This window comes from Equus quagga, chromosome 3, assembly GCF_021613505.1.
Source record: "Equus quagga isolate Etosha38 chromosome 3, UCLA_HA_Equagga_1.0, whole genome shotgun sequence".
NCBI lineage: Eukaryota > Metazoa > Chordata > Mammalia > Perissodactyla > Equidae > Equus > Equus quagga.
The window spans coordinates 67,382,909-67,410,021 of record NC_060269.1 but is presented as its reverse complement, the minus strand read 5'-3'; the positions used below and the strand labels follow the sequence as shown (position 1 = coordinate 67,410,021).

General features: G+C 37.3%; 1 protein-coding gene across 2 annotated transcripts in view; it reads left to right on the top strand.

The window, feature by feature from the left end:
* The first annotated feature begins 12,777 nt into the window (after window positions 1-12,777).
* Window positions 12,778-27,113, top strand: part of ADAM28 (ADAM metallopeptidase domain 28) — a 71,883-nt gene continuing 57,547 nt past the window's right edge. The window contains exons 1-5 of one of the 2 annotated variants that reach the window (XM_046655605.1): window positions 12,778-12,917; window positions 18,055-18,155; window positions 23,974-24,050; window positions 25,547-25,625; window positions 26,722-26,798. In XM_046655605.1, the coding sequence (XP_046511561.1) occupies window positions 12,845-12,917; window positions 18,055-18,155; window positions 23,974-24,050; window positions 25,547-25,625; window positions 26,722-26,798 (407 nt within the window). In that variant the 5' untranslated portion in view covers window positions 12,778-12,844. Of the gene's footprint in view, window positions 12,918-18,054; window positions 18,156-23,973; window positions 24,051-25,546; window positions 25,626-26,721; window positions 26,799-27,113 lie in introns of those variants that run through there. The other variant, XM_046655607.1, reaches the window with a different exon arrangement.

Genomic DNA, 27,113 nt, shown 5'->3' with positions numbered 1-27,113 from the left:
GAAAGTGATGACTACAAATCGGGATAAAAAATTTTCAAAAAAAACCCCAAAAAGCTAGGCAACAAAATCACTGGTAAAGGTAAAAATATAGTAAATGTAGCAGATCAACCACTTGTAAAGATAATACAAAGCTTAAAAGACAAAAGTATTAAAATTATCTATTTCAATGATAAGAGGGTAATGGATAGACACACACAAAACAAGAGATTAGACATTATTTCAAAAACAAAAAATGTGGGAAGAGGAGAGTGAAAAAGTAGAGCTTTTAGAAAGAGGTCAAGCTAAAGAGCCTATCAACTCAATATAGACTGTTATGTACATAGAATATTATATAATATCCTCATGGTAATCACAAATCAGAAACTTACAATAAGTAAGCCAAAAGAAATCAAACATATTACTAAAGAAAGCCATCAAACCACAAGGGAAGAGAGCAAGAGAAAAAGAAAGGAACAGAGAAGAACTACTAAAACACTCAGAAAAAAAGTAACAGAATGGCAATAAATACATATTTATCAATAGCAACTTTAAATGTCAGTGGACTAAATGCTCCAATCAAAAGGCATAGGGTGGTCAATTGGATAAAAATAACAAGACCCATATATATGCTGCATACAAGAGACACACTTCAGACCTATAGACACTGACAAAGTGGAAGTGAAAGGATTGAAAAAGACATTCCATGCACATGGGAAAGAAAAGAAAGTGGGGGTAGCAACACTTCTATCAGACAAAGTAGACTTTAAAACAAAAACTGTAACAGGAGACAGAGAAGGACACTATATAATGATAAAGGGAACAATCCAACAAGAAGATATAATGCTTGTAAATATCGATGCACCCAATATAAGAGCACCTAAATATATAACGCAATGATTAATAGACATAAAAGGAGAAATAGACAGTAACACAATAATAGTAGGGGACTTTAACACTCCACTTACACCAATGGATAGATCATCCAAACAGAAGATCAATAAGGAAACACTGGTCTTAAGCGACACATTTGACCAGAAGGACTTAGTGGATATATATAGAACATTCCATCCCAAAACCACAGAATATACATTCTTTTCAAATGCACATGGAACATTCTCCAAGATTGATCACATATTAGGCCACAAAAAAAGTCTCAATAAATTTAAGAAGATCAAAATAAGACCATACATCTTTTCTGACCACAAAGGTATGAAACTAGAAATCAACTACAGGAAGAAAACCAGAAAAGCTACAAAACTGTGGAGGTTAAACAAAATGCTACTGAACAACGATTGGGTCAATGAAGAAATCAAAGGAGAAATTAAAAATTCCTGGAGACAAATGAAAATGAAAATACGACATGCCAAAATCTATGGGATACAGCAAAAGTGGTTATAAGAGGGAAGTTTCTAGCAATTCAGGCCTACCTCAACAAAGAAGAAAAATCTCAAATAAATAAGCTAACATCACATTTAAAGGTACCGGAAAAAGAAGAACAAACAAAGCCCCAAATCAACAGAAGAAAGGAAATAACAAAAATCAGAGCAGAAATAAATGAAGTAAACACTAAAAAAACAGTAGAAAAAACTAATGAAACCAAGAGCTGGTTCTTTGAAAAGATAAACAAATGTGACAAACACTTAGCTAGATTCCCCAAGAAAAAAAAGAGAGAAGGCTCAAATAAATAAAATCAGAAATGAAAGAGGAGAAATTACAATTGACACCTCAAAAATACAAAGATAATAAGAGAATACTTTGAAAAGCTATACACCAACAAATTGGATAATCTAGAAGAAATGGATAAATTTTTAGAAACATACAACCGTCCAAAACTGGACCAAGAAGAAGTAGAGAATTTGAATAGACCAATCACCAGTAAGGAGATCGAAACAGCAATCAAAAACCTCCCAAAAAATAAAAGTTCAGGACCAGATGGCTTCCCTGGTGAATTCTGCCAAACATTCAAAGAAGACTTAATACCTATCCTTCTCAAACTCTTCCAAAAAATTGAAGAGGAGGGGAGGCTTCCTAACTCATTCTACAAACAACAATATCCTAATAACAAAACCAGACAAGGACAACACAAAAAAAGAAAATTACAGACCAATATCACTAATGAACATCGATGCAAAAATCCTCAACAAAATACTAGCAAATTGAATACAATACATTAAATGATCATACATCATGATCAAGTGGGTTTCATTCCAGGGATGCAGGGATGGTTCAACATCCACAGATCTATCAACATGATAAACTACATTAACAAAATGAAGAATAAAAATCACGTGATCATCTCAATAGATGCAGAGAAAGCATTTGACAAGATACAGCATCCATTTATGAGGACAACTCTAAATAAAATGGGTATAGAAGGAAAATACCTCAACATAATAAAGGCCATATATGACAAACCCACAGCTAATATCATTTCAGCAGACAAAAACTGAAAGCTATCCCTCTAAGAAAAGGAACTAGACAAGGATGCCCACTTTTACCACTCTTATTTAACATAGTATTTGAAGTCCTAGCCAGAGCAATCAGGCAAGAAAAAGAAATAAAAGGGCTCCATATTGGAAAAGAAGAAGTGAAACTGTCATTTTTTACAGATGACATGATTTTATATACAGACAACCCTAAAGAATCCACTAAAAAACTTTTAGGTATAATAAATGAATACAGTCAAATCTCAGGATACAAAATCAACATACAAAAATCAGTTGTGTTTCTATACACTAACCATGAAGTAGCAGAAAGAGAAATTAAGAGTATAATCCCATTTACAACTGCAACAAAAAGAATAAAATACGTAGGAATAAACTTAACCAAAGAGGCAAAGAGCCCAGAAATTAACCCACACGTTTATGGACCGCTAAGATTCAACAAGGGAGACAAGAGCATACAATGGAGAAAGGAGAGTCTCTTCAATAAATGGTGTTGGGAAAACTGGACAGCCACATTCAAAAGAATGAAAGCAGATGATTACCTTACACCACGCACAAAAATCAACTCAAAATGGATTAAAGACTTGAATGTAAGACCTGAAACCATGAAACTTCTAGAAGAAAACATAGGTGGTACGCTCTTTGACATTGGTCTAAGCAGCATATTTTCAAGTACCATGTCTGACTGGGCAAGGGAAACAAAAGAAAAAATGAACAAATGGGACTACATCAAACTGAAAATCTTCTGCACGGCAAAGGAAACCATCAACAAAGTGAAAAGACAACCTAACAATTGAGAGAAGATATTTGCAAACCACATATCAGATAAGGGGTTAATATCCAAAATATACAAAGAACTCATACATCTCAATGACAAAAAATCCAACAACCCAATTAAAAAATGGGCAAAAGATTCAAACAGAGATTTCTCCAAAGAAGATATACGGATGGCCAACAGGCATATGAAAAGATGTTCAACATCATTAGCTATCAGGGAAATGCAAATCAAAACTACAATGAGGTATCACCTCACTACGGTCAGAATGGCTATAATTAAGAAGACAGGAAACAACAAATGTTGGAGAGGATGTGGAGAGAAGGGAACCCTGGTACACTGCTGGTGGGAGTGCAAACTGGTACAGCCACTATGGAAAGCAGTATGGAGTATCCTCAGAAAATTAAGAATAGATATACCGTATGATCCAGCTATTCCACTGCTGAGTGTTTATCCAAAGAACATGAAAACACAAAGGCATAAAGATACATGCACCCTATGTTCATTGCAGCATTATTCACAATAGCCAAGACTTGGAAGCAACCTAGGTTTGAATGGATAGAGAAGGGACGAATGGATAAAGAAGATGTGGTATATATACACAATGGAACACTACTCAGCCATAAGAAATGATGAAATCTGGCCATTTGTGATAACATGGATGGACCTTGAGGGTATTATGCTGAGTGAAATAAGTCAGAGGGAGAAAGTCAAATACCCTATGATCTCACTCATAAGTAGAAGATAAAAACAACGACAAACAAACACATAGCAACAGAGATTGGATTGATGGTTAACACAGGGGAAGAGGGGAGGGGGGAGGGCAAAAGGGGTGATTAGGGTTACATGTGAGGTGACTATAATTAGTGATGGACAATAATTAGTTTTTGGGTGGTGAGCACGATGTAAACTACACAGAATTCAAAATATATTATGATGAGCATCTGAAAGCTATATAATGTTATAATCCAATGTTACTTTGCATCCCCTTGGCCTGAGGGGGTCATGTAGGTGGTGACTGAATTATCCTTTTCTCCCAGTTCCAGTGCTAACACCATTTGCCCTTCTTTCTACATGACATTCTTTGAAATAATCCAAATGGAAAGCAGAAAGAATAATGAGAATTCTTGGCTGAAAAGGGATTTTGTGCAGTTATTTTGAGGAAAGATGTAATCTTCCACATGTGCAATTCCTCTTCTGCCCTAGTGAATAGAGCCCCGGAGGAGAGCTATCGTGGCCCTGGGGTTGGGGGGAGGGGTTGTGAAACAGAGCTACACTGAGGTCCTCCTGATGCTTTAGCTTGGGAAGAGTTCAAGATATGATCTCTTATTTATATAATTTGATGGTTATATGTAATTATTTTTGAAGATATTTTGAAGCCCTTGAATGAAATAAATGTAAAGAGAACATAGTAGAATGACTATAGTTACTTAATCAGATCCAATCTATGAGCCATAGGAAATCACCCATAATTGGGTCCTCTTTCCCATCCTCTCACTCCCAAGTTTTAGGTCCATCCACTCCTAAGAAGGAGGGGGCTTCTACCATAAAGATAAACTGTGTTAAACCTTGAGAACCTCCCCTCCTCATTTATCTCTGTCTGTTTTTTCAGCAATTTTTCTTTTTTGAGGTGTGCACAAGGAAGGAAAGTAGAGAAGGAGGTATCATACCACACTACACATATGCTGCTCCAAGAAAAGCTTCCCAAAGCGCCAATAAAAAGATGGTGCTCAATCCTGAGAAACAAGAACAAGGCTCGTGATATTGCAATCCCTGACTTCAAAATATATGGCAAAGCTATAGTAATCAAAACAGCATGGTACTGGTACAAGAGCAGACACACAGATCAATGGAACAGAATTGAAAGCCCAGAAATAAAACCAGACATCTATGGACAGCTAATCTTCGACAAGGGAGCCAAGAACATACAATGGAGAAAGGGAAGTCTCTTCAATCAATGGTGCTGGGAAAACTGGACAGCCACCTGCAAAAGAATGAAAGTAGACCATTATCTTTCCCCATGCACAAAAGCAGACTTAAAATAGACCAAAGACTTGAAGGTAAGACCTGAAACCATAAAACTTCTGGAAGAAAATATAGGCAACACACTCTTTGACGTAAGACTTAAAAGGATATTTTCAAATACCATATCTACTCAGACAAGGGAAACAAAAGAAAAAATAAATAAGTGGGACTTCATCAGATAAAGAACTTCTGGAAGGCAAAGCAAACCAAGATCAAAATGAAAAAATAACTCACCAACTGGAAGAAAATACTTGCAAATCATATATACGATAAGAGGTTAATCTCCATAATATATAAAGAATTCACACAAATGAACTACAGAAAAACAAACAACCTAATCAAAAAGTGGGCAGAGGATATAAACAGACGTTTTTCCAAAGAAGGTATGCAGATGGCCAATAGCCACATGAAAGGCACATGAAAAGACATCACTAATCATCAGGGAAATGCAAATCAAAACTACACTTAGATATCATCTTACACCCGTTAGAATGGTTATAATCACCAAGACAAAAAACAACAAATGTTGGAGATGTTGTGGAGACAAAGGAACCCTCATCCACTGCTGGTGGGAATGCAAACTGGTGCAACCACTGTGGAAAACAGTATGGAGATTTCTCAAAAAATTAAAAACAGAAATTCCATATGACCCAGTTATCCCACTACTGGGTATTTACCCAAGGAACTTGAAATCAACGATTCAAAGAGATTTATGCACCCCTGTGTTCATTTGTTCATTGCAGCATTGTTCACAAAGGCTGAAATGTGGAAGCAACCCAAGTGCCCATCAACTGATGATTCAATAAAGAAGATGTGATGTATAAATAAATAAATAAATAAATGAATAAATAAATAAATACACAGTGGAATACTACTCAGCCATAAAAAAGATGAAAACGTCTCATTTGCAACCACATGGATGGACCTTGAGGGCATTATGTTAAGTGAAATAAGCCAGACAGAGAAAGACAAACACCATATGATTTCACTCATACGTGGAATATAAACAAACTTCTGGACAAAGAGAACAAATTAGTGGTTACCAGGGGAAGGGGGATGGAGGGTAGGTACAAGGGTGAAGGGGCACACTTATATGGTATATGACAAATAATAATGTACAACTGAAATTTGACTACGTTATAAGCTATTACAACCACAATAAAAAAGATAAAAAGAGACAGTGCTCAAGACGAGAAATTCCCCAGTATGGTAATCCTCATTATCCATCTCCTGCTTGGTGCTATAGGATCCTTTCATTATCAGTCTCTCCCCAGACAGCATACTAAAGAATTTTCTCTTTCTGACAATCATTCCCCAGTGAACTGTATCCCCAGAGGGTTGGAGCTGGGATTTGGGCAAACCCTGCTGGTGAATAAGCAATCCTTCATAATCTACACACTGCTGGAGTCCCTGAGACAACTCCCTTCATACTTCTGGGCATCAGTTTCCTCATATGTAACTTGGAGTTGACGATACCTACATTGAAAAGGTTTTATAAGAATTAGGGACACTGTATACAACAATGTACTTCAGATGGTATCAGGCATATATTAAAGGGAAGGGGCTTTCCCCAATATCTCATAAACTACAGTATGTGAGAACCACACAATTTGGAACACTGCCTCAAAGCAGCCATGCTCTTATCTGCATCTAGGTCACATTTCATCCTCTACTATTTTTAATCAGATGGTTAAAAGTGCATCATCTTGCTAGAATCTCTTTTTAGGTGATATTTAACTAAAAGAAGTTTGTGTAGAATAGAGACTAAAATATACATTTTTATAAATGCTTATCAAATAAATAGTATTGTTTGGTCCTTAAAACTCCAGTAAAGCAAAAGTTATTTATTATATGACTTTGGAACTTTATCCATGATCAGCTTTTAAGAGAAAATTGTATTCCCACTACGATATGGCAAGTGGCATAGTAAGGACTTGAACCTGTATTTTCCAACTCATGATCCTGTGCTCTTTCTCAGGATCCTACAGTTACATCTACTACTGTAATAGTCAGATTTTTGTAAGGAGTTCAATTGATCACATATTTAAAGCATTAGCCAGGTTTCTGGCAGTAGTAAGTGTTCAGAGAATTAGCTATTACCATTATTAGTGTTGTTGTTGTTAGTATTATTAAATGAGAAGGAATTAGCTATTACCATTATTAGTGTTGTTGTTGTTAGTATTATTAAATGAAAAGGTTTTCGTAGTGTAGTTCTCTAGTCTGATAACATCTTGAAATGTGAATTTGGAAAACCTAATTATTTTTCTGAACAAAACTACCCTATTATGCTATTAGAACAATGGTATTTCTGTGGATAGAAAATTAGGAATCCCTTGGAAGATGGCTGCAATCTTAATCTGGAGAATTGTTATAAATTCATGTGCACAGAGCAGTAACAATAAAGGAAGCTCTTTCTCTCTGAGTGTGGGGATAACACTATACTACCTGGCTCAATAGGAGTAAATGACCATGTCCCCAAATCACAGGCTGTGAGATATTCATGGTCCATGGAGTAGTTGCAGTGAGAGAATGTTTCATAAAAATAGATTAATAAAAATTCCTTAAGCATTTGGGATACAAGAGATTGTGGAGATCATAGCAAATACTGTAACGCGGTTGCTGATCCCAGAGATTTTAAAATCTAACTGGAGACGCTTTTTTATGAATAAAATAATAATACAAGATAGCACATATGTTTATTCATCCAAAGAAATTTATTGGAGATGAAGTTGTGCCAGGAATTTCTAAAGGCCCTGTAGAGACGGTGTGTAGGGGTCTAAATCTTGCTTCTTCGGCAGAATAACTGTATGATTTTACCTAACCTCTCTTTACCTCAGTATATTGTTCTTTAAAATGATGATAAAACTATTACCTAGTTCACAGGAATGTTGTGAGGATAAAGCCGTGTTAATTCACATATAAAAACTCAATACACGTTGGAAATAAATCTCTAGCCTGAGTTCCAGATCTATTTTTCTAGTTAATGAGCAGACATCCTGCCTATATGTAGCACATCCCAAACTAAACTTACATTTTATTCCTACCTGCTCTACTGCATGAGTCCACTCTCTCAGGCATCACTGCAATTGGATTGCCGTATAAAGATCAGGGAAGGCAAACCATTAGCATCTCTGCTTCCTAAACATGTCACTGAGCTGAGCTCCAACCTTGATTTTCACTGCCGCCACACTGGTCCTTTCTTTCTTAGGTAACGTGCCTCAGTAGCCTCCTAACTGGTCTTCTTCTGCTCCTGATCTCTTTCTGACTCTATTACTCTCTTTCTTGTGAGAATAATCTTTAGAAACATGAAACTATTTATTCTGCTCCCTGCTTAAGTTCCACCAAGGACGTCCCATTGCACTGCAATAAGATACTTAAAGGCCCAACATTACTTGGCCCTTTGCCCACATCCCCAACAGCCTCTTTTCTTCCCCTTCAGTTCCACCAGCCACTGCTTTTTGTTCTTGGCTTTGTCAAGTTTACTTCAACCTTAAACCTTTCACATTTTCTGTTCTCTCTGCCTGAAATACTCTTCCTTCACATTTTTCCATGTCTGCGTTCTCAACATTTAGAACCCAGCGTAAATGTTACCTCCTGATAGAGGCAGAAGTAACCCCAGCTCTACTCCCTTTCTTCATCTTTTGCTGGGCTTTAAAATAGATCAATCAAAAACATTCATCTTCCCCATCAGATCTCCGAGCCATCTGAGAAATAAGGCAAATTAAGGCAGTTAATGACTAAGGTAGCCTCTCTATAACTGGTAAAGCTGAGTGCAGGAAATGTAACTTATGACTGCGGGCAAGCGTGGTTGCTAACACTGATCCCAGAATGCAGTGGGCTCACCTGCCCGCCCCAGGAGGACCACAGGGCAGGCGTCCTCCGACCCATGTGAGGACAGGTCTCCACTGCCTCCCAGACACTGAAGGCCTGGAGAAGTAGAGCAGACATGTGCTCTCTCCCTGTGAACATCTAGCTCTCAAGAGAAGGGGGAGACGTGGGGGCCAGGCAGATGAGTCACTCCACTTCCCCTGGCAGAGCAAGGGAAGGGGCAGAAAGGGGCCACGAGGTTATGCTGCCAATATCCTTCCCAAAGAAGAAGCGTTAAGAGAGAGGAGTGGATGTCCCTTCAGAACTTATCACCTAGTTTTATTTTCTTCATAGCACCTATTTTGTCCACTCTCTCATTCCAACTAAACTCAGCTCCATGCATGTGTGAATTTTGGTCTCTTTTCACAGCTTAATCCCCAAAGCCTTAGTGCAGTAGTTGGCACGTAGTAGATACTAAATAAATATTTAATGAATAAATAAACCTTCTTAATTTGGGCACCCTTAAAAACTAAGTATTACTAGTAACTAATCAGTAACTAATTCTTGCCAATTCTGCTTCATAAATATTGCAAAATCTTCCCCCTTCTTTCTATCCCTATTGCTTCTGTTTAATCTTCTTTTGTTTTCACTTCCATCTGGTTCCTTTTCTCTGCTTTGACCTGGCTTCAACCATTCTCTCTATACCACTGCCAAACTAATTGTTCTAAAATTCAAATCCAGTTTTACACTATTGCACACTTCCCTTGTAACATTTACACCTTGTAATGTTATTTGTCTTTCTGAAGTAATATCCTAAGTGTGTGTATATATACAAATATAATATTATGTATGTACATATATGTACGTACAAACACATACATGTATATATGTACATATATGCTTAAATAATGTAATGAATAAATAATAATGATATGTGTATGTATACCTGTGTGTATGTAAGACACGTATATGTATGGATGTGTGTATATCTATATCTATATCTATATATCCTAAATATATATATCTCTACAGGTCATCATTGATAAATGTGTTTTATCACAGTCTGAGTGCTAGTTTATGCTTTTTCACATACTGCTGCAGTACTCTGTTTTACCATATTATGACATGTATCTTGTTTACTCATGTAGCTTTTCTTTCTGCTATTTATTTTCTGTTCTGACAGAGTTTGGCCAACGATAATGATAAAAGATATAAGTGATAACGCTGCACCTATCACAAAGAAACAATTTCTTTGGAAACAAAGAAACAAAATTAAGCTGGATGTCAAAATTAAACCTTTATGCTTGCTTGATATATCTTCAAAGAAATAACCAGAAAAGCAGAAAATAAAACTCACTTAGAGATTGGTATAAATTATTCGATATTAAAGGACGTTATAATATAACTCCAGGCTATGCAGACTGGCACAGACTTATGAGAATGAGAGCTAGAAGAAAATGTGGTTAAAGGCATAGCATGGCTACAGGAGATCCGAAGAGAAGTGAAGATCAATTGCCAATTTAAAATGCCACATTCATGGGCTGGCCCCACGGCCGAGTGGTTAAGTTCGCGCGCTCTGCTACAGGCAGCCCGATGTTTCGTTGGTTTGAATCCTGGGTGCGGACACAGCACTGCTCATCAAACCACGCTGAGGCAGCGTCCCACATGCTACAGCTAGGAGGATCCACAACGAAGAATATGCAACTATGTACCCGGGGGCCTTGGGGAGAAAAAGGAAAAAGTAAAACTTTTTTAGAAAAAGGTCAATACTCTAAAAAAATAAAAAGAAAAAAAATGCCACATTCACTGCTACGCAGACTGCGATTATTCCTCACTTCCAATGCACGTCCCACCCCAACAGGCAAGTGTGCACGTTACTGCCCTTATTGGAACCCATCAGTGGTGCCCATTCCCCACAGGGACAAAGCCAAACATGAACTTTTTTTATACTCAGTAGGATCTCTTCCTATTCCCTCAGGCACTTTTTGCTCCAACAGTACCAAAATACTACCAGCCATAAACTAGTGTGTTAAGATGTATCTTACTCATTTCTTCTTACAGTTAATTCTTCATTGACTTCATTGTTCCTGCCTCCAGGAAGCTTTCCTTGCCCTTCTAGGGGTAGCCTTTGACCTCTATACCTAAATCTATCATAGCACTAAACACAGAATATTACGAGATACAGGTAGGACTCACTTTGCACAACTTCATGGTAACTGTTCTTGCCTATCTCCCTCACCAGACTGTGGGCATCTCAAAGGAAATGACCGTATTTTCAACTGTGATCTCAGTGTCTTACATATAACATGTACTAATGAATGTATTAGAGTTAATGGAGGAACATCATGCAATAGTTTAAAAAGTGAATGTGTCCTTTCTGTTCCCTGAAAAAGACAAAACAGTAGAGCCTGGATTGAAGAAACAAGAAACCTGTGAGGTTCTCAATTCTGATGGATGAAATGCTCAATAATTAGATTCTAAAATTCTCTTCTGGTTGTTAGTCAATGCCTGTGTGTTCATTATAGAAATCTCTTTTCACTGAGATCATTCTATTATAAGAATGTGCTTCAGAATCCACAAAATGATGCATAATTTTAGTGGACCAGGAATAGGTTTTGTAGTAACAACCCCAGGGTTATTTCATAGGAATTATATGTATACATGTATATATATATATGTATGTATGTATACACACACATATATTGCATGTATATTTCTCAACTGAAAGAAGACTCAGTGTATAAATTAGCTATGTAAGTGGGAAGGATTAAAGGATGTGACTAGGAGCTCAGATAACACTGAGATTAAATTCCACTCCTGCCACTTTCTTGATAAGTGACTTTGGGCAAGCTGCTTAATCTTCTTATACTATAAAATGAGGACAACTGAGTGTTAATTTTTTGATTCTTTTATCTTTTTAAGCCTGGTTTTTTTCATCTACAAAGTGGGAGTAAGATGGTATCTATCACACCATAGTCGTAAGCGTCCTAAGAACTAGTATGATAATAAGTATAGAGGACCTGGAACTTGGTAAGCACTCAATTAATATTAGCTATTTTATTACTCATACAGTCTGATATTGGGACATGCCAAGTTAGCCTAACTACCGACCAGTGACAGCTCCTGAAGTTTCCTGGAAATTACATCCTTTGGGTTTTGAAGGTTTTCACCTCCTGCTGGTTGTTGGTGCTGATACAAATACCCTTGGGGATCTGAAAAACCTTGAGCTTGTATTATCATACATTCTTAGTTCAGGATACACAGTTCAAGCTCCCTGAGAGTACCATTGTGTGAGAGCAGAACACAAAATTATTGCAAAAGAGAAGTTTATGTAATAATGGGAGTGGATTAGAAATTATTCCACTGAACCACACATGTATGCAAGGGAAGAATAACATTCTCAATAAATTTTTGTCAACATAGCAAATATATACATTTATATTTATATACATTTATTATATACATAATAAAACATGTTTATCAAGGTACATTGAAACCGTTATCTCTTGGTAGCTTGTTGGGCTATAAGATATTGGAAATGTACTACTTTTGAGTGGGGAATGTGGAGAAGAAGGAAAGAGAAACAATAATCTATGATGAAGGAACCTTAGAGCCAGGAGGCAGCCAGAACTTCCGCCTGCTGTGCCATTGTCGCAGGACCAGGGCTTCAAGGTTGTGCAACACCTTTAGTAAACACTTCCTGAAGCAGAGACAAGAATGAACCTGGGAGTTTCATTCTGTCTCACTTGAGAGGAGGCAGGGACAGACAAAGCAGCGCACGTCTGTGGTCTGTTTGAGCAAGAAGGGTGGCGCCATGCTCCTGGGATCACCCAGCACGTTACAAGGGCTACTTCTGACGGCCGCTTTCCTCCTTTCTCCAGTTCCAGGTAGGTGTCTAACCTCCTTCAGGTTCTGTTAAATACATCAGTGAGCTGCTTGCTTTTCATCTTCTCCCAGTAGTTTTGTTCTTTTCTTTTTTTTTCAACCAATGTTACTAACCAGTTGGGCTGGTTTTGATCTGTTTTTGGGGGCTGTGGCTGATGTAAACACTCAGTGTAGGGAAAGGCAGGGAAACATCGTGAATCAGTATTTACATGTCTGATCTTAGAATAGATAAAAATCAAATGGAGGATTTAATACTGCATTATTTAAATAATCAATATGACCTTTGAGTCAAAAAGTTGAATTCATCAAACCTCACTTTGTCATTTTTCGAGCAGTAGAGATGCAGCTGATCTGACTGGTTATCGCTGGGTAAAATGCTTCGGGAAACAGCTGCCATTATTATTGGGACCAGCTCAGCTCATTCTCTTCCTTTAGAAGGTTCATTTTTATATTTAGTGCTTTTATTACTGGTGATAATAAATATAATTAATTGGAAGCAAATAATTGACCAATTTCACATTTATAAATCATTGTGGTATTACTTGACCAAAACAATGTTGTTATTGGCTTAAGTTGATAATTTACTTCCATTTTGCTGGTTATATCAAACATTTAGGAATTCAAAAGCAGAGGAACTCTACTTCCTAAACATAAATCCCATCTAGCATGTGACGTTTCTGGTAAATTCTCCAATTAGATTTTGGTTAAATTAGATCGGTTAACACATGTCCTTAGCTTATTTCTGTTTCTAGAGCTTATTTAAGTCAGCACGTTAGCTTCAGTGCCTGGGAATCCTTTCCTGGTAAACCTTTCCGTGGGTTTTAGAATGCTTGCTGGGTCTTAGGAAGGGGAGCAAGCTATCCACAAGAAGTACGGGGTTAGGGAGGGACAGATTCCCTTCCCTTGCACTCACTCAGTCCCTTGTCACTATAAATGATTTGCCTTGCTCCTGGTTTCTGATTTGTTTTCCAGACTTGTGAAAGTTTTACTTAATATCTTTAAGTATAGAACTGTGCTAGGCATTTAAGTTATTGATTTAAAATACCTATTCTTTGAGTCAAACTTAATATAAATCTTTTCTCCCTACATCCTTTAAAAATACCATCACCCAGACTCTTTGAGACCCTTCGCTTAGTTGAAACATAGGTTTGCTTGGGTACTTAGTTGCCATCCAACTAAGCTTGGGTACTGGCTTTATGCAATAGAGTGAAGATCAGGCTGGATCCATTAATAGAATCATGTAGCTAACACTGGAATCCACCCACATTACAGCCCTTTTAGTGAAACGGGGCATGCAAACTGATTCTGCTCCCCTCGTCTTTGCATTCACAACATGGCACCAAGAAATACAACTTCCTTGGAAGTCATGCCTAAAACTGTGACATCTCTAGGTACGTGGTGGTGGGAACAGAGGTTCTGAGGTGGCTCTTGTGAGAACGGAGGTGACAGACAGAAAGCTGCCATCCTTATCTTCCATCTTGAAGAAAGCTGCTCCCTCTTTCTATCTTCCATCTTGCATTTTCAAGTGTCTCCTTGGTCATTGAAATGCCCCTGATATTATTCCCACATGACTTTATTTCCGAGCCAGAACGTAAAAAGTAAAGCAATTTTCATTTTCCTATCCTTCCTTTTTTGTTTCTTTGCCCCCATCATCCAAAAAATAAATATGCACCCCTTGGAGCATGACTTTTACCCAGTCCCCATCTACCTGAAATAAAAGAATATGGTAAAATCAGGCCAACAGTTTGTAATAAGCCTCGCAATCCCCTGAGAAAAGTTTCTTAGGGGAGTTCATCATAGGAAAAGAAGAAAAATAAATATTAAAAGGATGCCACAGGTGTTCAGGGGTGAGGAAGTGAGTGCAGTGACAAAGGAGAAAGGTCTTAACAACGTTCCAGCAGAATATCCAGAGGGGGCAGTACTTTTTGAAATTATTTTATTTCAATTAGTAATTCTTACATGCCTTCGTAAGGTGAGCAGAAGACCCTAATAGTATATGTAATTTAATCTTAATAGTGAACATCATAGACTTAATTAGTCTGTGTTTTTTCCTCAGTATTTGTGCTTACTTTTACTACATGAAGTTTAAAATCTCCAGATAGTCTGAGGGGCAACAGAGAATCCCAGAAGTTAAGTCAGTGTTGTTGCATAAATTCTGATTCAGGGCTTACTGTCATGTGCCATGTGTTCAGTTTGGAAAGACCTTGCTTTAAATAGTTTTGAGAAGATTTGAGCAAAAATGAAAATGTCAATACTATCTAAAAACTTGCTAACCTCCAAAATGGCCCCAACACATTAAAAAATAAGCAGCAATCCGGGCCAGCGCCTGTTATATTAATCTTGTCAATGACCTTTTACTTTTCTAAAACTAACAAACAGTAAAAAAAAATGATCTAATCCAAACCAAAATAACAGTTTTCTTTTTCCGCATCCAGTTTTGCTGGTCAAAACTAATGCGACGTGAGTTCTGTGGCAGAGAGGAAACAGGGATTAAAATGAATGAGTGGAAACGTTGTGTCACAGCTCGCGTTTGGTAGCCCCACATGGCAGCTAGTTCAGTCTGTCCCACAGGCTTCAAAATAATTAGCCCGATGTTATTCAGCTGGGAGGAGGCTGCATCCTTTCCATCAAAATTAAGGATAAATGAGCCCAATAATATTTAGGTCTGCTGCATCTCTCTAACTGAGATTTGTTATAGCTCAAATCTCTTTCTTTCAGGGGACTTCTTGGTTTCAGAAAAATAAGGGCCATTAAGGGAAATTCTATCTGTTTTCCTTAGAGAATGTACTGTGTTGCAAGAGTTTGTGGAGCTGGAAATGCATTCTTTTCAAACTCAAGAAAGTGAGAGGTTGCCAGAGGCTTTAAAAAAAATATTCCAGTTTATTTTATTTATCGATTTCCTTTTGTTGCCATTTGGAAGTGCTTGGCCATCTAACAGAGAGTTGGAAATAAATTTCGTCAATAATTTACATATTTCAACTCCATATTTAAGAGTCAGTTGGTAACTTCCAATTTCATGAAACAGAATTCAGATCCTGAAGAGAGGAGTGGAGACAAGTGTGTCTATCAGAGAAAATTTATGTTGGATGCACTGGCCTGTTCCCTTCTCCCCACTTCTAAATGGGGTCTGTGTATGTATTTGTTATCACTTTCTGCTTTTATAAAAGGAGTCAGTTGGGTAGTTATTATTTTGTAACCTGAGGGCAGCCTGAAGGAATACTTCCTGTCAGAATAATGTGTGTTATGGATGCAAACCGTTCTTCAACAGCATTTTTGTAAGTTACTCTCGATGCCACCTTAATGCATGCAGGCCTCCTGTGCTCCATAAAAATGGGACTAATCGCACTGATTTGACATAATCCACCCCATGGCATGTGGGGCCTGGTGATTCGTTTGCTTGGAGTCACAGAGTTACAGGAGGCCTCAGGGAATTGTGTCAGTACCATCCGTTAATTTCCAGCAAGAGTAATTTCTTACATCTTGGCATCTTATTATTTTGAAATAATTACAATCATTATGAAAATGTTAACTTGATAGAAAACAATGATTGATTTAGTATTACTTTAGGCTTTTGAACTTATGTTATAAATTGTTCTATAACTAATGTTATTATTTTTCTTTACCAAAAATTAATTAAATAGAAATAAAAGATGCCCAACAATTATCTCTGTAACAGCTAGAAGTAACTGAGGGACCTGTAATGTAGTTCTTGAGATGTGACTACGTAATGGGACTTATTTAATCACAACTCATTAGAACTTTATCCAAATGATCACCCCCCTTTCAAAGAGGTTATGGGGAATTCTGCATTCGTTTGCAGAAAATTGTAAACCGCTTAAACTGGCCTTAGAGATCACTTAATCTGCTCCCTTTTTTCAAACAATTAAAAAGCTCAAACTAAACCCAAAGTTAAGGTATTCTAGTGTTGATGCCATGGCTTTAAGTGTTTTTGAAATGTTTTTTAAAAGTAAATGTCAAGCCACTGAAAGAAAAGTTGTTTTTTCATTTTAACACCTCATTTTTGACCCAATGAGTTTTTAGCCAATTCAGCCACTTTCTATTCTTCAAAGTTAGATGTAAATGGCTCTTGACCAGCCAAATGAATTAAAGCCATCTACAAAAATAAAAGAAAATTATCATCACCAACAATTTTCGAAAGTTTCTGCAGAAAACTTTTAAAAAAACAGTGTTTCGTTCTCTGGAGCATCATTGGGATGAGTGTACAGTCATCCAAAGCGACTAAGAAAAATTACTGCTTTTTTTGTTAAAAGATCAGGGGCTAGACTATGTGGACCAATAAAAAAGAAAATAGAAAATTCAGTATTTAGCTTTGGGAAAACTCTAAATTTGTCTCAGAAATAACTTCTAGAAGCAATGTTGGGATGAGAATTCAAAATGCAGATAAAAGGTTGGATGAGATAATTGTCCAGTTCTCTTTCAATATGACTACAGGTTCAAAAATTTCCCTTCCAGGCCAGTAATAAAATTCAAATTATCTGCTTCTCTAAGTTTTATTTTTTCCAGGCTTTGTATGCAAAGTGAAGGTTTACCTGTACGGCAAAAGCCAGCCCATTCTATACAGCTAGTATTGGAGCCTTGTCTTACTGTGTCTTAGTTTCTTGCATGAGTGTAAAACATTGCTATTGGAAAAATCCAAGAAAAATATATTAGAATCAGAAATGGCATACACTGGTTATTTCATTTTTTATAACACTGTAGTTTTCAGAGTGCTTTAATTCAATTATTCTGACACCGATAAGCTTCTTAGAGGATTAGTTTGGCCTCTGCCTTCCTGTTCCGGCTTTTACCTGTAGTGCTTGCTGTTCTGCAGGGGAGTCAAGATAGCAAAGAGAAGTCGGAAAATTCAAAAGAAATATTCTCACCAATTAAAGAGGCACTCGCAAACTTTCAGGGTGGAAATAAGTGAAGATATAGGTTAAAGTAAAGATTTGAGAGGAAGAGTAGGTTCCAGATTTTGTCACTCTCTCCTGGAATCTATACTTTAATAACTTTCTGGCATAACTCAGTTAAAGCCCCTGTGTGTGGCATCTCTCATCAGAATGCAATAAGGAGGATCATTACTGAACAGCCTGTAATAGTTCAGCTCAGCAAAATCTTCTGTTACTTTTTTTTCCTCAGTAAATGCAATAAAAGAACTCCCTGGAGAAAAGTATGAAGTGGTTTATCCCAGAAGACTTCATCCTCTACACAAAAGAGACGTCAAGGAGCCGGATCAACAGGTACAGCTTTGGATTTAACAAAGAATTTTGAAAATATATATATGTATGATATACATATAAATACATAACTCTATTTTATGTAGAAATATTTATACATATTTATATTTATACATATATACACACATTTGTGGTTGTTTTTTGACCTATCTTATCTTTATTAATCTTCACAATAACCGAACATTCTACTATTACCCTCATTTTGACGATTAAGCTTCTGACAGTTGAAATAAACTGTCCAAGGTCACACAGACAGTAAACTTTAATATTTTTATGGTAATTCATAATTTATTCTGTGTACTTCCAAGGAAATTTGATATAACTTATTTTATCTATGTGTGTATCTATCTAATCTGTCTACACATACACACATGCAAACAAAACCATTACCATTGAAACTGAAGTAGGAAATAAAATATTGTAGAGGAATGCATGCGTACCTGCATATTAAATCAGGATGGATTACTGTAATTGAACATGAAATCTACCTCTCTCTTTTCTAAATAGGCAGCTATTAAAGTTTATATAATTCTTACTACTTAATGAAACAACACATTCTCAATCAAAAGAGGAAAGCTAAAACATGAGGATTCATTCAATGACAATTTATTAATTACCCTCACCCAGAAGTCTTCTGCTGGGAGCCAGAAAAATACAGATAAATGAGATATAAATAACAGCTTACAGAAACCTTGTAAGAAGCAACTCACTGGGAGCACATATGTTCCTGCTGAATAAGGTTCCACATGGATTATTTCTTCTAATACAAACACATTTGTAACAGTAGAATCTGTAATGGACTCTGTTTCCCAAAATAATTACCATTCAACAAAACGTTTCTGCTAAATTTAAATGGGATCCAAACGCATTGGATTCCCCAACTATAGGCTTGCCTCAAATGCTTTAGTAGCTGGCAGTCTCTTGAAAATGCCAGTTACCTTTTTTCACTGAATATTTTCAGGAAAATTTGAATACAGGTCCAGTGTTTTTAATCACAATTATGCAGCGATTTCATCACAACTGTAAAAATAAATTTAAGCTTTTGAATAATTTATTTTTATGAAAATCCACACAGTAGTTACTAGTTCATACTAGATGATCAGCCTTAATTACTGGAATGATTGAGTAGCTGGATGCAGTTGATACAATGTGCTTGATATTATAGCAAATACATTATTTATCACTACTCGGTTAACTGGCTGGTATGATCCTTGTGTTTTCCTGATCCACAGTCAAAGTGTAAAGGATCTGAATTCAGGGAGCTTGTTTGTATTGACATCTTAGCTTTGTTAATTCTCCCTGTGTAAATTTAGATGCACATAAACTTCAAATTCTGTCTTAAAATTGAGATAATAGTTGTAATGCTTATCTTAATTGGCTGTTTTGAGATAACTTATGTGAAAAGCAATGCAGGATGCAATTACTAACTCACTGTTCAAATTTACGCTACAACACTATCCTATATAACCCATCATGTTCCTCTTCTCACAACTAACTTTCCAGGCTCTTCGTGCTTAACATGATGGTTTATTAAGCCGTTCTGTTTTCTTTCTGTTTCTCAGCATAACCTCCTTTTTGGTCAGCCTTAGTATTCTCAAATCCTTTCTTAATAATAAGCTTGTTTCTCCCTCGATGTCCTTTCTTCTGGATCTCTTGCTACTTAAAAAGTTCTCTTTGTATGCAACACCCAGCCTGTCTTACATTCTTTGTGACACCAAGTCAGAATATTCGTATATGTACTGGTAGATCCTTTTCCTGAAGTCGTGCTTCAGTCACGGTCAGTGTTACACTGTTTGGCTCTTGATATATATGTATTTTTTGAATATTGATTTTACCATAGTGATGTTGTGTATACGTGGGTGTGTATGTGTGTGTGTGTCTATAGGAGTGAATATAATCTTCTCTTCTGGCTTGAAACTCCCAGGATGAATAAAGAAAGTGTTTTCTAAGTCTTAAACATGTCTCTGCCATTCCTTCACCCTCATCTCTCAACCCCTGTCCTGTGGAAGGCGTTCCATGAATTCTCATCGATTCAAAGGAATCCTTGCAAAACTCATCAATTTTATCTTTTAAAGGAAATGAAAACATTAAACCAAATCCCACAGAGGATTAAAGAAAAATTTGCCTAAATAATTTGGTTATTTTAATGCTTTTTTATATGATGAATCTTATTCTTATTTTTGTGGTTTTATCTAGTGTATTTGCAAGTTTCCCATTGCTCCCTTTAGCTGTGGAGGGTAGACGATAACATGTTATTGGGCGTGATAAGTAATACGAGATGAGCACTGAATGCTTCCACATTGTCTCACAAGCACATATAGTTCAATCATGTTTACTTTTTTAGCATTCAAGTGACTTTGATGTCCTCTGGTGCTGGCTGTTTCCTTTGAAGTAGCCCATAGCAAATATGAGATTGAACCGTTAGAAGTAACTCCTGGCTAAAGAGACGTTCTGAAAGAATTCATCTGTTTTTCCCAGCTTGTGGTTCCCATGCTGTGCTATCTCAGAATCTCACCTCCTTTCTCGAGTCATTGATGCCTAGTTTCCATCCTTTCTTGTATCTCATGGACTCTACCGTATGTAGAATATCCAGATTTAGCAAATAAAAATACAAGGTACCCACTTAAATTTGAATGTCAGGTGAACGGTGAATGTTTTTTAGTATAGGTATTCTCAAATATTGTATGGGACATGCTTATATTTAAAAAATTGTTCCTTGTTTATAGGACTCCTAATTTAACTGGTGTTCTGTACTTTATCAGGCTATCCCACTATGTGGCTTTTTGTTGTCTCCCTGTGAGCATCTCAAATTCCAGCCCTTGGCCCATCTACACGTATAAGGCCCCATGCTGCTGCATATCTGATATTTCCGTCCTGCCCTGTCAGGGTTACTGAGTTCTGCCATATGACACTTGTCCTACAAGCATAGACTAGAAAAGCTAGTGACATGCTTGTCTGCCACGCAGCAGGCACATTCTTTCTCCTAATATGGAGTCTTCTCTTTGGGCTCAGGCACAGCTTATGACGAACAAGAACGCTGTCTTATAGGTATCAGCCAAGTTCTTAGAAGTTATCCTTGTGGTTTCTCTGTTGAGTCTATTGTTCTTCCTTGTGCTAATAACTGATTAGCAATTACTTGAAACACCAGAATTTATAATGTGGGTGACCAAGGGGATCTCTGTATCTCCATAGGCCTCAGTCTAGATTAATCATTTCTCAAGGTGAGGACGAGAAGGAGGACTCTTGTACTCATCATTATGCAACTGTGCCCTCTACTGGACCAGAGAACTGAGGCAATGGCATTACCTGGCAGCTGTGCCAGGAGCACGGCCACATCTTTTGACTTCATCGTGCCTAGCCACATTACATAAGATTTAAACTGGAATAAAATAACTCTTTGAAAAATTTTCTGGAGGGGGCACTAAAAGCTAGGGTAGAACCTTGAATGTTTTATTCTTGATTGTATTCCTAATTGTATTTTATATGCATGGCATAAAGGGAACTGAATAAATGTTTGTTGAATAAGTGAGCAAATGAAGAAGTGAACAAATTGACAAATGCATGAATGAATATAATTGGAGTACATTACCCATATATCTGCATAAATATGTCTTCAACTAATACTTAATCAAGGTCTCCATGTTGGGAGCTTATGTTCTAGAGGCAGTCACTATTCTTCCTAGGATTTGGCCTCAAGATCACTCACTTCCTTAGAGGCCAAAACTGTCCTGCTCTTGGCCCATGCCATAAGATACAACATCTGGCAGCACGATGCCTCCCCTACATTGGGAGCAATTTCAGGCCTTAGCTAGGTCCACCAGGATTTCTAGAGGCTTCAGATTACTCTATATTATGGTAACAGTTCTACTACTATAATCGAGAACCTCCCTGGGACTTCTAGGGTATCCTTTGCTATTTCCTGTGTGCCCATGAGCATCATCTTTACTTTACAGATCTGATCCCTTCATAAGACCATCTGGAACTGTGGCCTTCCCAATTCACCCACTAAACCTTTACCCGTGGTGCTTTTTTCTGGAGGAAAATTTTATTTATATATCCCTGTGACCAGACAATCTTATTCAATGGACTCCAAATCATTTCTTTCTAATGGATAGTCTCCAAAGCAAGGTGTATCTTTCCTCTGCTAACCCAGAGTTCAGAACACAAATAGAGTACAAATAGTGCACACTTCTTCTTAGTAGGCATTGCTCTCTTGAGCAGTACTTGAGCAGTACAGTTATAACATCACCCAGTGCACTATCTTTCATAGAGACTCTGGTTTTCTTCCTCGCTGTTTCCTTTCATCCGTAACCTCTATGCTAGGGTCAGCTAAATCTCCCCCTCCAAAAACAAAGATCTTTTCTAAAATAACCTCCAAACAATGTTTTAGGTGAAGATCCACTGAAAATCCATTGCTGACAGGAAACAGATGACTGGAAGTCTCTTCTGGTTAGAAGGTCCTATCTAGTATCCTCCTCACATTTCCATTCTGTCTGGCCTTTCTTAAATCTGAACAAGAAGTGGTTACAGTGATTCCCTGTGACTTTATTGTCAACCCTCAAGGTTTTTGCAGCTCTGTTATTCGTGACAATGAGCTGAATTGCAGCAGCCTCTCCTCATGTAAGCCATAGTATAGGATATTTAGAGCCTGGGATTTTTGACACCATAGAAAACTCCAATAACTGATAAGTTAAAGAGAAATGGACCAAAATGACTGACCTTGGAGATGGCAAGTCCCTGAACAATGCCTGTGACTCAGTGACTCAAACTTGCTGTTGTCCTTCAATGAGCTCAGGTACTGTTCTGGCCAGGGGAGGGAGGAGAGATGGAAAGTTTGGCCTTAGGTGCAACACAGCAGAGGAAAGAGCACTCAGTCCATGAGATGTGGGTCTCACTCACGTTTGTTTTGCTATCTTCAGATCTCTTTAGTAACAACATCTGGCACTTCCCAGTGAATTTCTGGATGTTGGGTATAATCATGGCTAACAACATTGTTTTCTAGAACAGGTCAGAACTCAGTGCCCAGTAACATCCTCTTTAAAGTACTTCTGTGTAGTCCTCTCTATCTCTTCCTGTATATGTAAATGTAAACTTTAAATGGTTGGTTCTCCTTTTCCACGTGGTTTACTTCAAGTGATATTTTCTCTTTCTGAACACCTGAGACTATGTTTTCTTCCTGATGACTGCTCCCTGCCTTAGGGTACATATTTCTGTTATTTTTCTCATATTCTGATCTCCTCTTAGACTTGAGAAGAACTCCAGACCAAAAACCATCAAGTGAGAGTTTCAGAGGCCTTTGAATTTGTGAGCATACTAATCCTTCTTCTCAAACAACTTCCCCACCCAGCTTCACCTGGCTATTCATACTTTAGCTTACACATTACTTCCTCAAGAAAGCCTTTCATGTCCTTAAGATGTCAGAAATCCTATATTGCTTCCATCTTTATATCCTTTATCATACAATATAACTAACTTTTACTGTCTTTCCGCAAGATTGTAAGCGTTCTGACAACAGGTACCATTTTTTCTTGCTTAGATTCAAATTTCTAGAACCAAGTGCTGTCTTGCATATAACCAGCACTCAGATAATACTAGTAGAATGTATGTGTGTATGGATGGCTAGAAAGGTCTCAGATAATTTGTCTATTCAGTTGGCAGAGTTGTCTAATTTGTTAAAAGTGGTGGAAACAGACATTTGGTATTGTGCAAACTATTGTTAAAGAAAAACAAGCATTACTTGCTAGTGATTAAACAGATCTACATAGCCAACTGAATATTTGTGTGTGTGTTTTTAATTATCAGTAAATGTGCATTTTTGCAGGGAAAATTTGAAACTGAATTGAAGTATGAAATGACAGTTAATGGAAAAATCGCAGTGCTTTATTTGAAAAAGAACAAGTAAGTGTCTTTACTTCTGATTTTATCCTCATCAACAGCTAGTTAGCATGTGGAAAGTGGGCTAACTGAGTATGTTACTACTTGTGGCTCTCACAAACCTTGGTTAATCAGCTTTTGCTCTCAAGTGACCCATGGGGTTGAGCTAAAATCTGTTTTCTACTGACGTAGTAGAAACACATGGGATAAAACAACAGTTTACTAGTGTTTGGATACTTCTAGGAATAAAACACAGTGATTGAGGTGCACGCAGATGTACATTTTATCAAATTCTATGAAATAGCAGGTAGATTTTTAAATCTTCCCCCACATTGTTGTATTTTATTATTCTAACACTGAAAGATTAGATTTTAAAACAATTTGCAACTATGCCCATCAGATAAAAACCAGACATATATAGGTTAAATAAACCCTAGAACCAAAGAACAGGGCAGTGGTAAAAGCAGAATTGGGTTCTCCTGATTCAACACCACTGCTTTTTACCCAGCTATCCACTAACCTGTCCGTTTTTCTCATACGTTACACTGTCCTCTTATTCCTTCATTCTCTTTGTTCAGCTCGTCTAAATTCAACATTTCTTTTCAGATTTCACTGCCTCAGCTCTCTCAGGTCTTGATCATCCCATATCTAGACTACTTCAAAAGCAGTTTGTCCTAAGTCCGTGCTTTCAAGCTCTTTCAATCCCTGAATCATTCTATACCGGACAGTAGGATTTGTTTCACTCAAATAGACTATCACCTTTGTGAAAATTCACAATTAGCTGGAGTGTGGAAACAGTGTGCCTTAGTGGAAATCGTAAAGGCTTTGGATTCAGGCAGACCAAGATATGATTCTTTACCACTTGAACTATTTAATCTCATGTGAAAAAATAAGGAGAGTAATATTTACCTTGTAGGATTGTTGAAAGGATTAAATTAAATGATTCATGTTACATGTCTAACCCAGGCTAAAATAGAGATGGCATTTAATACATATTAGCGATTTCCTTTCTCGTTGCCCTGCCTCTTTTAAAAGCATACTCAGATTCCTATATTTCTAGTAGGTAATTGAAAGAATTTTAAGAGCTCAGTGAAAATGCTGAAGGACCCTAACTACCAAATGCAAGTCAATTGCATTTGACTGCTATGGTTGTTAACAGTCACTGGTAACTGAAAAGTACTAGGTGCAAATGCAGTTACCCTAAACTGGTGAGGAGCATTGCTCTTTCAAGTCATTTTTATCAACTTTGACCTTCTCAGTTCCATTTCTTCCTCAAATCTCTCCTTAGACGAGTATGAAAGCCTGATGACAAAGCAGACATTGTTCCACGCTACTCAAGAATGTCCCTGCCCCTCCCAGTGTTTCCATTTTAAACATCCGTTTCACGCTTGGACTTGTCTTGAGAGGTTAGCAGGAGGCGCTCAGGAGTTAAAACTTTTCTGCATCCCCAGTGCAAGCTCTCCCTTTGATCACTGGACTTTGCCATTAGCATGAATAACCATGATATTTTTTTTCCCCAGGGATCTCCTTGCACCAGGCTACACTGAAACACATTATAATTCCACTGGAAAGGAGGTCACCACAAGCCCACAGATCATGGTAAAACAGAGTATCCTAGACTCGTTAATTAAGGGGTGACTCACGCACCCAAACGCCGTGTCATTGCCAGACAAATAGTGAAAGTAAAAGAGCATTTTTGGCATTGGCACTTTTTTCAGCCGGAGTAATTTCTTAATTGATCCTCCAACATTCTTGCAATTTGACGAGAACAAAGGCTTTTCTTGGCAACTGTGGTCACACTTTCCAGGCTTTAAGGGCTCCCTATAGGAGAGTGGTTAGAAAGAGCTTTTTATTTTCATAAGAAAAGTGAAGAATTAAATAGTCTTAGTCATTGCTTATCAATTCTTATGTAGTCTCTCAAACTCAAGACTATTTCATCAATGGTAGAATTGTAGAATGCGATGTTTTCCTTAAGTAATTTCCATTCAAGTTTTATTCAGAGAAGGTGACAGTGTGAAGTAGCACGAGAGGTATTTTCTCTTTGCCGTCTTTTATGAGCTCTATTTTCTATTGGAAGGCCTTCTTTCACGACACAGAGATTTACATGGGCCAATACCTCATCTGTCCCAAAGTAGAAAACTGCGCTTGACTGAAGTACATCCACATGGAAAAGCATTAGGATTGAGCATTTTGCTCCAAGTGGAGGCAGGGATGTTGTACTAATGCTGTTGGTCTGGTGGAACTCTTTGGATAAATCAAACAATAACAACACACTCTGAATAACCCATTCATTGGAAAGAGCTTGTAGATGGTAGAAAAAAATTAATAAGCAGTCAGTCAAGGGAAAGAATGCATGTCTGATGTTTTGGGGGCTCAAGTTTTAAACTTACACATGTAAGCATGTTTCTTCCACATTGTTTTCACCCCTGTTCTCCTTCTGCAACACCAACATTTGCACCAACATTTAGCTGACACTCTTTAAGCCTTTGGGATCATTAACCAGATATTGAAGATTTTAACCCTAAAAAGCTTCTTTAAAATTCTTTTTTTTACATCTCTAAGTTGACTGTTATTCAACATAAAATCATTTAAAAACATTATAGATCCTGTTTCAAGATTTCAAATTCAAATTTAGCAGTGAGTCCAAGAAACATACATACTTTCCTTTACAAAACCCCTTTACCCTTTTCTTTAGGATGACTGTTATTACCAAGGACGCATCATGAGTGAAAAAGTTTCTGATGCTAGCATCAGCACATGTAGGGGTCTAAGGTAAGACTCGATGAATGGTTTGGATATACCTATAATGATGGGGTATGTGTGTGCGTTTTAATAAACCTGAAGAATCTCAAATATAATTAATTGTACTATAGTAGAATACGAATCCTAAGGGCTCAAAATTTTTGAAATTTGAAGGAAACATGGCTTCTCTTCATAGTGGTTGATAAATTGCACATGTGAATTCCTTGAAGAATTATTTTCTTTGGTTCGCTTACTTTCAAACTATAGGTTTTTGAGTCCCAATTTTAGGGCAAGGATCTTTAGGGACTGGAAGCTCCCCTCCACCTTCTTTCTCCACTCTAAACT